Source organism: Anopheles bellator, chromosome 2 (assembly GCF_943735745.2).
Source record: "Anopheles bellator chromosome 2, idAnoBellAS_SP24_06.2, whole genome shotgun sequence".
NCBI lineage: Eukaryota > Metazoa > Arthropoda > Insecta > Diptera > Culicidae > Anopheles > Anopheles bellator.
The window spans coordinates 66,202,667-66,216,909 of record NC_071286.1 but is presented as its reverse complement, the minus strand read 5'-3'; the positions used below and the strand labels follow the sequence as shown (position 1 = coordinate 66,216,909).

General features: G+C 47.3%; 2 protein-coding genes across 2 annotated transcripts; one reads left to right on the top strand and one right to left on the bottom strand.

The window, feature by feature from the left end:
• Positions 1–235: 235 nt before the first annotated feature.
• LOC131211378 (dual 3',5'-cyclic-AMP and -GMP phosphodiesterase 11-like) lies at positions 236–14,243 on the top strand. The gene is made up of 15 exons (XM_058204812.1): positions 236–296; positions 1,666–2,119; positions 3,121–3,355; positions 3,435–3,577; positions 5,382–5,532; positions 8,882–9,037; positions 10,399–10,599; positions 10,672–10,833; positions 10,904–11,062; positions 11,139–11,315; positions 11,402–11,766; positions 11,847–12,035; positions 12,110–12,332; positions 12,404–12,487; positions 12,568–14,243. The coding sequence occupies exons 1-15, from the start codon at positions 236–238 to the stop codon at positions 13,105–13,107; spliced, it is 3,300 nt and encodes a 1,099-aa protein (XP_058060795.1). The 3' UTR covers positions 13,108–14,243.
• LOC131211379 (CD63 antigen) lies at positions 6,206–7,961 on the bottom strand. Its single transcript, XM_058204813.1, has 5 exons — positions 7,876–7,961; positions 7,634–7,801; positions 7,200–7,388; positions 6,896–7,066; positions 6,206–6,810 (listed from the first exon to the last, which is right to left on the bottom strand). Exons 2-5 carry the CDS (start codon positions 7,712–7,714, stop codon positions 6,325–6,327), a joined length of 927 nt encoding a protein of 308 aa, XP_058060796.1. The 5' UTR covers positions 7,715–7,801; positions 7,876–7,961; the 3' UTR covers positions 6,206–6,324.

Here is a 14,243-nt window from a genome sequence, read left to right as displayed (position 1 = left end):
CGTAGCGGCCCCGGCGTTTCTGACGTTCTGTTGCGAAAATCAAACTGTGAGCCTTGCGCGGGCAACGGCGCCCAACGGCGACGACGAAGACGGGCCGCTGCGATTGCGACCCCGAGGCCCGACGGCCCGCAACCGTCTTGCGTTTGGTGGTGATCGGAAAATAGTAGTGCCCACCGCAAATACACCGGTGCGACCGCCGCGACTTTCTGCCCGCCGACGCAATAGAAGGCCCCTGATGGGCCAGACCGGTAGCATGTGTCGCTTCAATGGTTGTCGTTACAAGCGAAACAAGCAAGGTAACTAATTTCCGCTAATCTGTAAGCTCTCTGTCTCTCTCTCTCTATGTCGCTCCTCCCTCTAGTCGTATCACCACCACTCGGGGGTCTTACGCTTTACCAAACAAAGCGTTCACGCGAGTCCTTGACAGGTTATCAAGTTTCGCAGCAAATGATAATAAATTATAGCTTAGGGACCGCCACCCTCAGACTAATTTCTCAGCTTACCGCTGGAAGCCGCGAGCCGTTGTCGCCCGGGAATGTGGAAACATATTTTTCTGAGGCCACCTGCCCCCACGAACCGGTCTAGGAAGCTCCGGCATCCCGCGAGTCTCTGGTGGTCTGTTTGCCGAAAGTTCTTCACTGAAAACGGAAAAAGGACGACTGAGCGATCGGTTCAAGCTTGATGGTGGAGTCATTTAAACCGTCCTGGTTTCGATTCTATGCCTTAAGGAGTGCGCAAGGTGCCAGAATCGATAAAATATTATCGTCCTTTCTTTGGCTAAATAACGAGGTTTCACTTAGCCCACTCGATACGGAGAAGCCTGGCAAACAAAGAGCGGCCTTTCACTAGAGCACTTTCAATATGAAACCGCCGAACCGTCCTTATCCTGAATCGGTTCTAATATTTAAAATGTTGTTCACAAGCTTCAAGAAATGACACCGAATGACCGAATTTTACATTCCAATATGCCGTACAACAGTGTGGCAGAAGCATATCGCATTCGATTCCCGTTTCGGAACTGACCGTCAATTATTGATTTATCGCCCAAATACACAATGCTTCAATTAGCGCCGTGGATGAATAACAAACGAAGCAACCCCTCGCAACGTAGCAACCCAAGAAAACGAAGTATAAGTAATCAACCAGAGTTAGCAACGCGGCTAGAAGTGGAAACTTTGTGTTAAAAACGCAAACACGACAAAATATTTTAAGGAAGTAGATGAACATTAAATGAAAATAGATTCGAAAGATAATGTGATAGAATAAACAAATCTACATTGGCTCCTGGATCGCAAACACGCCATCGCAATCACCAATCACATCGTCTAGTTCGAGTAGCGAATTGAACTGGCACTTGATTGGGTACCGAATCAACCGAAATTTATTCATTCAATTGTCGTAGGCTTTTGAGAGCTCTTGTTTTTTTCTTCCTCATACTTTCTCGCTTTTATTTTTAGACCAACGTTCCGGAGACCATTCATCATGTCCTCAACACATGACTGGCTTCTGAGTGCTCTCGGGATCACACTTTATGGGCAATGTTTTGGTTTCCAGTTTCAGCAAATCGATTTATCATTTTTAGCTCGTATAGTTTTAATGTGGTTTCAATTATCCTCGATACATTACATTACGCTTCAACTGCCCCTTTTCTTGTTCCTCCCCCAGGACTGCACCTGCGCAGCATAGAGGAGCCCCAAAACAGGATGCCCACCGAGCAGGGGGGCACAGCGGGGGGCCTCGATACTACGTTGGGCTCCCGTTCTGGTGTCCCCCTGCCGCTACCACCGCACACCACACACCACTACCATGGCCACCACAATCACCATCATCTCTACCACGGTACCGGCGTGGCCAGCGGCAACGGGGCCGTTGGCGCCAGCGGGACCTACGATGCGGAGTTCGCGCGGATGGAGTCGTGGCTCGACGAGAACCCCGAGTTCGTCCAGGATTACTTCATCCGCAAGGCGACGCGCAACATGGTCGACGGGTGGCTAGTGTCCCACGCCACGCCGGTCACCACGGCGGCTAACGCTGTCGACTCGCCCACCCACGGCGGCGGCGGCTGCCCCAACCAACCCGGCTCGTCACGCGGTGGCTCCGGTGCAACAACCCCCGTCAGGTACGGCCTGGACACGCGTGAAGCAACCGCCCAGTAAAGCCCTCCCATCGGGAAACGTTTGTTGCAGTATGTTTATCAAACTCGTTAGCCCCTGACCGTGACCTTCTTCCTGCGGTCGGCCCGATGTTATCGGCTCCACAGCGGTGAGGCCCCCGTTGTGGGTTCGGGTTCGGCTCCCAAAAGGGTGGTGATCCACAGCTCGTGGGTCGGGCGGTTGCCGCCTACTCTTTATGAATATTCATCAGCGGCCGCCATCATTCGGCGCAGGGCAGGATACGCCGCTTCCCCGAGAGCGGAATGGTGCGAACCACGGCTGGCTACACAGCCGTAACACACCTGGCCGTAACGCTGATTTTCAGACCAATGATTGCCAACATTGGCGGATCATTCCATCGGGGCCGGTTGTTGAATGTACGGCCGGAGAATGCCTAATTTGAATTGGCCGATGAAATGGGCGTGATATGATGGACCCGGAGGCTAAATAATATTTGTGTTTTTGTCCGCGCGCCGCACATCCTCACAAACAGTGTGCGCGACCACGGTACGCCATTTACAATACGGCGCCCGACACCGTCGACGACAACAAGGATTAGTCCCGCATTGTGGCAGCAATTACTTTATGGACACCGATTACCACCACCACCAGCCTTCATGCGTTCAGCGCACGGGATGCTCATAACTACGATATGGGTGGACACTCTGGGACATATTACGGGTGTTACGGTCGCAATGGGCCCTCTACTACTCGCACACTTACAACGTTTCGGGTTTTAGAACAGTGTTCAGCCTGTTTACAGTAGATATGGGACTTCCGGATGCGTGAGGCACACCGAGAGGACCCCTACATTCAACGTAGAGTAGTCTTATCCATGGCTAAAATGGCACCTTGGGCCATTTTCGTTTAACGATTGATAGAATGCACAAACTCACGGGCTTTAAGGGGTTTCAGTTTCGTCCAATTAATTAACCTACTCGACTCTGGGTGCTGCTCATCGTTGCAGGAAAATATCGGCTCACGAGTTCGAGCGCGGCGGTCTGCTGAAACCCATCGTCAACACCATCGACGGGACACCGACGTTTCTCAGTATCAACCCACAGAACGACTCGTCGGCGTCGGGCAGCACGCAATGCTGCCCGCACGGTGTGCCCAACTGTGGTGCCGCCAGCCTGCGGCCACTCCGTCTGTCACGCAACGAGCTGAAGCAGCTCGACGAGCGGGAGCTTATTTTTGAGCTGGTAAGTTGGTGCGGTGAGTCTCCTGACAGCCCGCGTTTCCCGTGAGTAAAACGTTTCACTGTCCCGTCGCTTATTTCAGGTAAAGGACATCTGCAACGATCTGGATGTGCGGTCGCTGTGCCACAAAATTCTTCAAAACGTGTCAATTCTGCTGAACGCGGATCGTGGGTCGTTATTTTTGGTGCAGGGCAAAAGTACCTGCGGTGGCGACAATACCAAAAAGTAAGTAATACCGTCCCCGGCACCAATCCGGCGGCTGCCAAACGAGCAGTCCGTGGTCGGCTTGAATAGGATAGCAAAAAATCCCGCGTTGGAAAATGACACCACGATTGAGGATTTGTAAGAATGTTGTAGCACACAGAGCAGTTGTATTACGCCGCTTAAGCTGAATTCCGAAATAGGGATCAAAAATCATCGTGCCCCTGGAATGGTAAAACAATCTCCGATCAAAATAGAAAGGTATTCACAACACATTCATACGTACAAAATGTTTTTTCCGCGCAGCGGAAGAACTCTAGACGAGTGAGAACTGTGGTCCCATCGGAAACTCCAAATTGGTGCCACGCTGCATATAATTGTGGAACTTCTATTTCAGATAGACCCTTACAAGCTTATAATACATTCCCATTTTCGACGGGCTGCAACTGAATCCCGTTTCCAATTAGCGACTGGATTATGTTTCATTATAACAATCTCGCGGTGTCCTCGGGGCTGTGCGCCAAACCACACACAATTCCGCCCCAGTGAGTGGAAGTTAAAAATAGGAACCCACATAGGTTGCACTCCAACTTATCTGAGTAATTTCTGTTCTACGAAATTAAAACCTCTGTTGCCATCCTCTGGGAACAAAGCACGAGATGTTCTAGTCAGTTTGGGTGGTAAATTTGGGTGTTTGTCCTGTTAAGCTCTTCGCAATGTCCGTTCTAAAAGGTTGCCAGATAATTATTAGAGTGGCAAATTATTGTAATATCAATCAATGTAATCCTCCGCTGACGCCTAATGCCTTACTTCTTCTTTTCAACTGTTTCATCATCCGAGGTTTCGAAATAGCACCAAAACAATCCGTGACTCACACGTGGATCACAGCCGCGTAATGGGACGTAATGCTAATGAATCGAAATTCTTACCCATTTTGCCTAATACCAACAACCGGTTGGTTGCCGTGTACATTGCACCAAGGACAGGTATTTCATCTGGTGGATGTGTTGTGCCTTAGGCGGATCGTGGTAGAATATTTCCGTTCTGTAGGCTTTCTCCGTCGGTTTGTGGTGCCGTGTAGCGACTGACTGACTTGACGGCAGCTTGTCAACGACACGGTGTAACAGAGCAATACCAACACTCGCTGCAGATGGTCTGGGAGCATTGTTCATTATAATTAATGAGATACTCGCAGCATAAGTAATCAATTTTCATGTGGAAACCACATCTCGAGTCAGTCGGCCTGTCCATGTGGATACAATCAGAGAATTCCATTAGAGCATCCCAACCGCGGGTCCTAATTGAATGGCTCTGCGTGTTTGCTTGTACGTCAATCCGGCGCCGGGATTAAAAGTAATATATCAAACACTCAGGAATTCAAAGTGGGTGCTACAAGGCCGAGGTTACGTTCGTGTGTCGCAATCGTTGCAGGTGATACGTTATTCATTACGCCCACAGAGGTTGAAGGCACCTACGCTAACACTTTGCGAACCTTGGCACAGATTATCCTCCCAACTAGGCCACACAGTTCAGCCAAACGGTGGGTGAGTCCTATCCCCACATTCGAACTCCGATCGTCTTGCCGTAGTGCAATGGCGATGATGATAGGCCTGACGAATACTTTATTAGGACGCTTCCCCGTACTCACGACACCAAGCCACGTACCGATAAATCAAACGGTGGCTGCATAACAATGCAGCAGCCGAAGGATGTCAGGTCCGCCGCTAGTTAAATTAAATAAATCATCCAGCTGAGTCCGGTTACTCTCACGCTAACTCCTATCGCACGCACCGTTGGTTACCCTATCGGTGCTCTTTTTCGCTTGCAGATGCTTAGTATCGAAACTGTTCGACGTGTGCTCCAACAGCACGCTGGAGGAAATGGAGCAGCAGGACGAGGTCAAGGTGGCCTGGGGCACGGGCATCGCGGGGCACGTGGCCGAAAGTGGTGAACCAGTAAACATACCGGATGCTTACCAGGTGAGTCGGTGCAGCACACTGTTTATTATGTCGCCCGTTGAATAATTGATCGACCAGGGCCGGTCGCCGGGAAACCATTCATCGCCCTGCCGGCAGTAGCAGCAACCTGTTGATTCCAACCCATTCCGGGGCCCGTGTTTGCCGTTGGAAAAAGTTTTAGGGCTTTCTGGTGTTGGCGGCGGTGGCGGTAGTGAAAGCACCTGGGATTTGGTCCGATTCGGCGAAAAGGCAGCAATCATGGAAAATTTATTACCTAAGCAGAATCCAATTAGAACGAAGTCATTGAGGACTACAACTACTCCTGGCCGCAGCAGAGAGGAGGCCAATGGGTTGGATGTGCTGTAAGAAACGGTACTTTATTTATTGTGACATTTGTGGGGTTGTCAGCAGCAGAGCGAACGGTACTCTAGCTATTCATCTGGCGGAGAAGTAAGCTGTTGGCTACTAGCGTGTCAGTCAAAACCACAGGTCATTACGAATTCATGTCCCGTGGTACTTCTTTTCTCGGTCTACTAATTAGTAATTAGATTCAGAAGTCCGAAAGTAATTCGACCTGAAACTCGACGTTTGCTACAACCTCTTTACTTTGCGCCATGATTCATTCGGGCCCAAATTTCTCAAATGATGCAAAAAATGGGACCGTGAAGGACCCTGAGTAGCATAAAAGTTATAGCTTCTATAACATCACATTTATTTTAAGTAATAATGAAATACTACATTCCGTACGATTAAGCCATACTGATCGAAGCCACATGCCGGCCACCCCAAAAGATTCCACCGTTCCGGGGCGCCTTAGTTAACACTGGGGCTGGTGGGCAAATACTTGTCCGGGTCAACGTTCTCTTCGGATTTCTCCATTCCGGTGTACTGCGGATCCATGGTTTTGGTCATTATGCCCAGACTTTGCTGCAGATGCCAGCGACGGGTAGCCCGCAGCGTTTTGGTGCGCCGGATGGCTCGGGCCAACATGAACGCGCATATGGCCCCCAGTATCTGCACGAACGCAACCGCCGTTGCACCGGTCGCAATCAGCACGGACCCTTGGGAAATGATCCATGCCAGGCGCGAGTAGCACCCGTACGGGCGCGGCGTGCATAGTCCATCGACTGGGATGGACGAGCAACACGTTTCCGGGTACTCAATCATCGTAAGATCGTCGTACGGTTGGTACGGAGCCGGAGACGGAGTCTCCATTGGTTCCATTGTCGTCGTCGATACGCCTACCGTCGGTAGGAAGTTAGCCCAATCGGTGTACCCATCGACTCCGCAGCACTCGAGCTAGAAAGAAGGCCGTAGTCAGAATTCTCCATTCTCCTAAAATATCACTCCATTTAGGAGAGTCCCACCAACCAAGCTAACCTACCATATTTTGAAGCGCATCAATGGAATTATGATACCCCGGGATGTCCTTATATTCGGCCATGGAACTGAAAATCTTCTGGCGCACCATATACTCCACTTGGCCCCGCAGCACGAACGCCGTAATGGCCGCCGCCAGTTGCAGGATGAACACGGAGACCAGCAGCACTCCGTACTGGCGGGCGGGCGGTGTGCGTCAGTGCACCGGAAATGGGGAGGAAAAATCGATAAGACAAATTACCAACTATCAAGGGCATAAACAAGCCACGGGCTGTTGGTGTGGGCCACACGCTCGCGCGGCGACTTACAATGTTGATCATAACCGTACTCTCCTTGAGTGCTCCGACGCAACCGAACAGGGCAATGACGAGCAGGATGATGCCAATCGCAATCAGCAGGTTCGGCGGCACGAAGAAGTGCGAGTCGATGAAGCTTTGGAAATCGTCAAACAGGTTACCGATGGCGATAGCCATCGAGAGAAGCATCGCAGCAACGACCTGGATTTTTTGGGCGCGACGATAAAATGCACGGAAAAGTTGGTATTATTCATGGGCTGGTGGTAGTGTGTTAGGTGCTCGCCACTGTCATGACTCATTGTGCGCCCCGAAGACAACGCAATAGAGCTCGCAAGATAAAAAGGTACAACACGAACATCTTCATGTGTGATAGAGAAAAGGAGGCCCGGAACACCTTTCGCATGTAAGGGAACGCTTTTACCGCGATTGCACCTCCGAATACTTACTGCGAACGTTATGCTGATGACGAAGATCATGTACTTGACGCACTTCATGCTCATGTTGAGCTCGTACCGTTCCGCCGCCATGTTTCTATCACAGGTGCAACGTATGCACTACTCGAACGTGACGCACAGTTGCCTCTATCCTCAAACGTCACTCATGCACCGGTACCACTACGAATGGTTTATTTGAAAAATTATTTTACAGAAAATTGTGCAATTCTCTAGCCTTCTGGTAGTTTTCTCACCAAATTCTGCCCTTCCGACTGCTCAACAAATAGCCGTGCGGCCGTGTAAAGTGTTCCTCCGACCCGTGGGGCGCGACAACTTGTTCACAAATAGCAACTATCTCCCAGCAAAAGCCCCGGTTGTACCTCTGGTATCTTATCAGCAAGTATTAAAACCTACTTTTTCTCGATAGTACGCAGCAACAAATACCACGAGCACAAGGTAGCATCTTGGCCTGCCCGTCAGGGTAGTGTTTATCTTTACAACACCTGGCCATTTCCACTGTGGTGGTGTGCTTTACACGGTTTATCAGTAAATTCACGATACACGCCGTGGTGTGTGGGTTTTAGTCTGGTAGAAAATCAATATGACATTTGAATTCTTGCCTTGAGTAGTTTGACGAAGGACTTCCATTTTGAATATGTTCGAATCTCGAAGCCACCCAGGACTATAAATTGAGCCTTGACAAGCGCAAATCGAATCTATTTTTAGGATTTGTTTGACGTTTTGAGGCAGGGAAACAAAAATAAGCATCGACAATGTTGCGATGCTGTAAATCTCGAAAATTACTAAAGCTAAAGCTCTTAACATCTCACATGAGTCACAATTGACTACGATCGTTCGTATGTCTATTGTTAGTGAGTGATTCCGCAACAAACACACTGGCATCCAACGAGCACACCACTTGCGGGTGCAAAAGTGCCCCCTCGTTTTGTAATACCTTTCATTTAAAAGCCCCTCGTTAAATGATAAAACATTGTTGAAGTGGCCTTGGTTTACTACTCCTGCGCTACCTAATGCTTGTTCGTCATGCGGACGAAAGTATTTATAAAAAAATGTCTCAGTAGAAAGTGGAAGTAAAATGTATTGAGTGAGACACTCCGCCCTCGCTGCGCACTCGTTGAAACATATAAACATACCAACTGGGCTATATGATCTCGATGAGCAATCGTTTCCTATGACCACCACCGATTACTCATCGAAGTTATTCTCTACCTATTTACGCATCGTACCTATCTACTACAGGATGACCGTTTCAACCGGGAAATCGATGTACAAACTGGCTATCGTACAAAGGCTCTACTATGCATGCCTATCAAGGATGCGTCCGGCGACGTCGTTGGAGTGGCACAAGTGATAAACAAACAGGGTGATCAATGTTTTACGTCAGCAGATGAAAAGGTAAGCATACATGCGCCGCGAACAAGGATTGCTATTTATTGTGTTTCGCCACAACACCCAGCATTTTGTCTTCATGTTTCGTGATTAATGAGAGCATATTTTCCACCAATTATGCCTGTGATGGCATTGGTTCTCCGAACGGCTGTAGCACAGCATTTAATTATAATATCCATCCATCAAAAGGAGAACCGATCGAACGCGCAAAGAGACACCCAAACTTCAAAATCAATTAAAATTGAATAACGAAAATTGATTCAGACGACACCGCGAGCCCAAAATTATAAGCCATCGCCGCTACTTGCGGTAGACATTTATTTTTTGTTTTTAGTTTTTCCTCGAACGAACGAAATGCAACAGCGAAAAATGGCGAAATTCACCGGTGTCACCTCCAATGCAAATTTATATGCCGCAACAAATGAAACTAACGATCACTTAATCGTATCATTACGCTATTCATGCTTCAGCTGGTGGTAAATATAAAAGAAGTGTCTCGTTGGTTGTGTATTTTGAAGCAAAAATTTCTTTTCAAAAAAGCAAATTAGTGAAAAAATTCTGCATTCAATTCTCTATAGCCTTTATCATTATCGTTAACGATTGAATTTTTGACAAATACCATTTTGGGCTACTATAGTATCCTTTGCGTTGGCTATAATTCATATTTTTCAAACGTACATGGGACGCATGGTTCTACACTGTCTCGGATACCTTCCTGTGCTCTTTTTTGTACCCTTTGACAGCAGCAATGAAAAGTTGGTAGCAATACCATTAAATTATTTGCCCAACCGCAAATTCTCTCGTGTCACAACGAAAGCGTACACCGGAGGCGGAAGAAATAAAAATACGTGAATTGGCACTTTTACATTGCACCCTCATTTTACCGCTCCGAACCTGATGGTATTCGAAACATTCGGGCGTTTTGTGTCCAGAAACGGGGGACACGAAAATGAGATTGACGACGATGGACGTCGAACAATGTGCGGAGATGCACATAAAACCATGATAGTTTCTGTTCTGTGGTACCCATAAAAGCAATTTGGCCATTGTTTCGTCACGTGGCAAAAACAACGCAGTTGCCGCGATATTTGAATGGTTTTGTACCGCGCCCATCGTCAGCAGCATCACACCAAATTATAGCCTGCAATCGAAGTAAATATCGAGTGCAGTTAACAATTTAAGCGCTCGTTTTCACCACCAAATGCATCAAGTGCATCCACTTGTTTTGGCACTGTAACCAAATTGCTTTTTTATGCTGGTTGAGGTTGAATATATGCAAATTGAATAAAGGAGCAACTCGGTGAATCATGATTGTTTTATCAATAAAACTTGCATTTGAATTATTCATCGATTCCCCTATTTTGCAGATATTTTCATCGTACCTACAGTTCTGCGGCATCGGACTTCGGAATGCTCAGTTGTATGAAAAGTCTCAGCTCGAAGTGAAGCGCAACCAAGTACTACTGGACCTCGCTCGTATGATTTTCGAAGAACAGAGCACAATCGAGCACATGGTGTTTCGAATTTTGACCCACATGCAAAGTTTAATACAATGCCAAAGAGTTCAAGTGAGTGTCGAATGTTAATACTAGATGCGGCATGTACTTCTTACAAACCACAATTTCCATTTCCTTTTACAGATCCTATTGGTACACGAGGCGTCGAAAGGGAGCTTTTCGCGCGTTTTCGATTTCGAAGCCAACGATCTCAGTGGCGAGGACGGCGATGCTCGAACCAGCCCGTTCGAGTCCCGTTTTCCGATCAACATTGGAATTACCGGCTACGTAGCGACCACCGGAGAAGTAATGGACCATCTTGCTTATGTGTCTCGCCGTTACTAATTACCGTTGTCGTTTCGTCTTCCTCTTCAAGACTGTAAATATCGGCAACGCATACGACGACGATCGATTCGATTCCAGCGTCGACGATGGGCTTAACTTCCGCCACAAAACCATCCTCTGCATGGCTATCAAAAATTCCTTAAGTCAAATTATAGGTGTAATACAACTGATCAACAAGTTTGATGAACTTGTAAGTATGCGAAGCGGGCAACGTGTTTCGATTACGACCTAACGCGGTAATGCTGTCGTGTACGTAACCCCCCTAGACTTTTACCAAAAATGATGAAAACTTTGTGGAAGCATTCGCCATCTTCTGCGGGATGGGTATTTACAACACGCACATGTACGAGAAGGCGATCATTGCGATGGCCAAACAGAGCGTCACACTGGAAGTGCTCAGCTACCATGCGTCGGCCAGCATGGACGATGCGTACCGGTTACGGGTGAGTGTTGTGTGTTCGTTTCGTGTTTTGTAAAAGAAAAATCACACTCCAACTGACCTAACACTTTCGGTTGCTCCGTGGTGCAGCAATTAAAAGTGCCATCGTCGGCGTTCTTCAAGCTTTACGACTTCAAGTTCGATGATCTGATGCTGGACGACGATCACACACTGAAGGCATGCATACGCATGTTCCTGGATCTCGATCTGGTGGAGCGGTTTCACATCGAGTACGAGGTGCTCTGCCGCTGGCTGCTGAGCGTGAAGAAAAACTATCGTAACGTCACGTACCACAACTGGCGGCATGCGTTTAACGTGACGCAGATGATGTTTGCCATCCTGACGTCGACCCAGTGGTGGAAGATCTTTGGCGAGATTGAGTGCCTTGGATTGATCATAGCCTGCCTGTGTCACGATTTGGACCACCGTGGGACCAACAACTCGTTTCAGATCAAGTGCGTTTGTTGGTGGTGATTATGCTACTATTATTTTGAATTTTATAACATTTTGTACTTCAAAAAATAATCAAAATCAGAGCCTCGTCGCCGTTGGCACAACTATACTCCACGTCGACGATGGAACACCACCACTTCGATCAGTGTCTGATGATCATCAACAGCCCCGGCAACCAGATTCTCTCCAATATGTCCTCGGAGGACTACAGTCGCGTGATAAGAGTGCTAGAAGATGCCATACTGTCCACCGATTTGGCCGTGTACTTTAGGTAGGGTGGAAAAATGCACAAATCACACTTTTCGCATCCACACGAATGAAATGTCTCTTTTTATGACGTTGCAGAAAGCGTGGAGCTTTTCTGGAGCTGATCGAACCGAATGCTGAGATGAGCGTTTGGCAAGCTGACGAGCCACGATCGCTCCTGCGTGCCATGAGTATGACCGTTTGTGACTTGTCGGCCATTACGAAACCATGGGAGATAGAAAAGCGTGTCGCCGATCTGGTAACCTCCGAGTTCTTCGAGCAGGGTGATATGGAACGACAGGAGCTAAACATCACACCGATTGTAAGTGCCATCGTACGGTTCTCAATTGTAAACTCATTCTTATTAATCCTTGATTTCACCCACTTTCGTAGGATATCATGAATCGGGAGAAGGAAGATCAATTACCTATGATGCAAGTTGGTTTCATTGACTCGATATGTATTCCTATATACGAGGTACGTAAGGGTTCTGTTTTGCTCAAACGAATAACTGTTTTAAATATTATTATCGTTCTTTTTTTTACAATACTCTTCAGGCCTTTGCTGCTCTGTCGGATAAACTTACGCCATTGATCGATGGAGTACTGGAGAATAAGAAGCACTGGATAGAGCTTGCACAAAATGCAAAAGATGTCTACGCCAATAACAATAACACGAGCGAAACGACCAACAATAACAACCACTGTACGAATCACGACGAAGCGAAGGAAAACGAGGACAAGCCGGGCAGCCATCTTGGATCCCCAACAAGTAATGGCACCGAGAGTAAGATTATACAAGATCTCGATTGTACTGATAATGGTCACCATAGTATAGGTAGTCAAGAGACCAATAATAGTTGTAGCAACATAACGGAGAAGATCGTTGGACGGCTGGGCGTGGATCTGGCCACACCGCCGTACGGCGAGAAGCTGTCCTATCTGGTCGCACAGAAGACAAACGGATGGGTAAATGGAGATAAGGTGCGCTTGCTGCGAGTTTCGTCCTCGGATGGTAAATCGAACGAGCTTCTCCTGCAGGACGAACAGAACAAGCCACACCAACAGGCCCTGGACGAACCCGAGCTACTGGAATAGTGAGGCAACGAGGCGTTGTCAAGGTCAATGCTTCCACTGAACACCAACATTCAATCCATTTGTCCGATATGATTCCACTTTGACTTTCCCGTTCCAGTAGAATGTCCTAGACACTCTTTTGCATTATCGTGCTCTCTCACCGTTGTTCAAGAATGGGGCAATGATAATATTCGTGTAGCACTGAATACATACTAGTGAGCCACAGTGGCCATAATCACCTCTCAGTCTGCACCGACATGATTTCCTTAACGCCGTGACCATGTACTTTTAAATCCCATATTTATCATCCTCGCCTGTGGCACTGCGAGGTTCTATTTAACAATCTAGACTTTCCCTGTACATATTTAGAGCAATTGTTTGTTAAGTGTTAAAACTGTACAATCCGTGCTAAGAAACTCATCGACCACACACACATTCACGCCCATATGAACACTGATTTCAAGCATTTTACTTAATTAACAACACTTTCCTACCCCGAGGTTTCGGGCTGCAAATACGTGTGTTGAAAATAGAGAAAGGATCCTATTAATACAAAAACCCCATCAGCACTAGTCAGCAGAATTGTGTAATGTTTAGTATTGCGAGGGAGGGTGCCTGCATTCTCATTAAGTACGCTACAATTTAACGACTCAAACTTATAATAAAACAAACTACAGTTAGTAAAACGCACATACACTACTGGTGTACGGTAACGTTGCATTATTTGATGGACCATTATAAATATGTTTGTGTAACAGTAATCGTGTCATAGTTGGAAATTTAAATTCGTAGAGGTAGATGGCATAATGCGTGATAAAGTGGGCCATTCAGCCATTTTCCCCCTTCTGCAGATTATATTCACGTTCGTCCCGGAAAGTCACCTTCGTTCGTAGCACAAGGTAGTAAATTATTGTACAAATCGATCATAAATGATTGACGTGAACTTTCAAAGTGTCTTCAATTTACGTTGACCCTCGTGTGCGAATACCATATCAAAACTGGTTTGTCTTGCGACTTTGGTTGCTATTATTGACGGACATGTTGGAAGCTAAGAGAACGTAAGTGTTTGTTAGCTGCTACTTTCAGTCCACACTACACTTGCTTAAAACCTACCGTATCTTCAGTACCGTATGCGCAATACGCAATACTATCTGCAA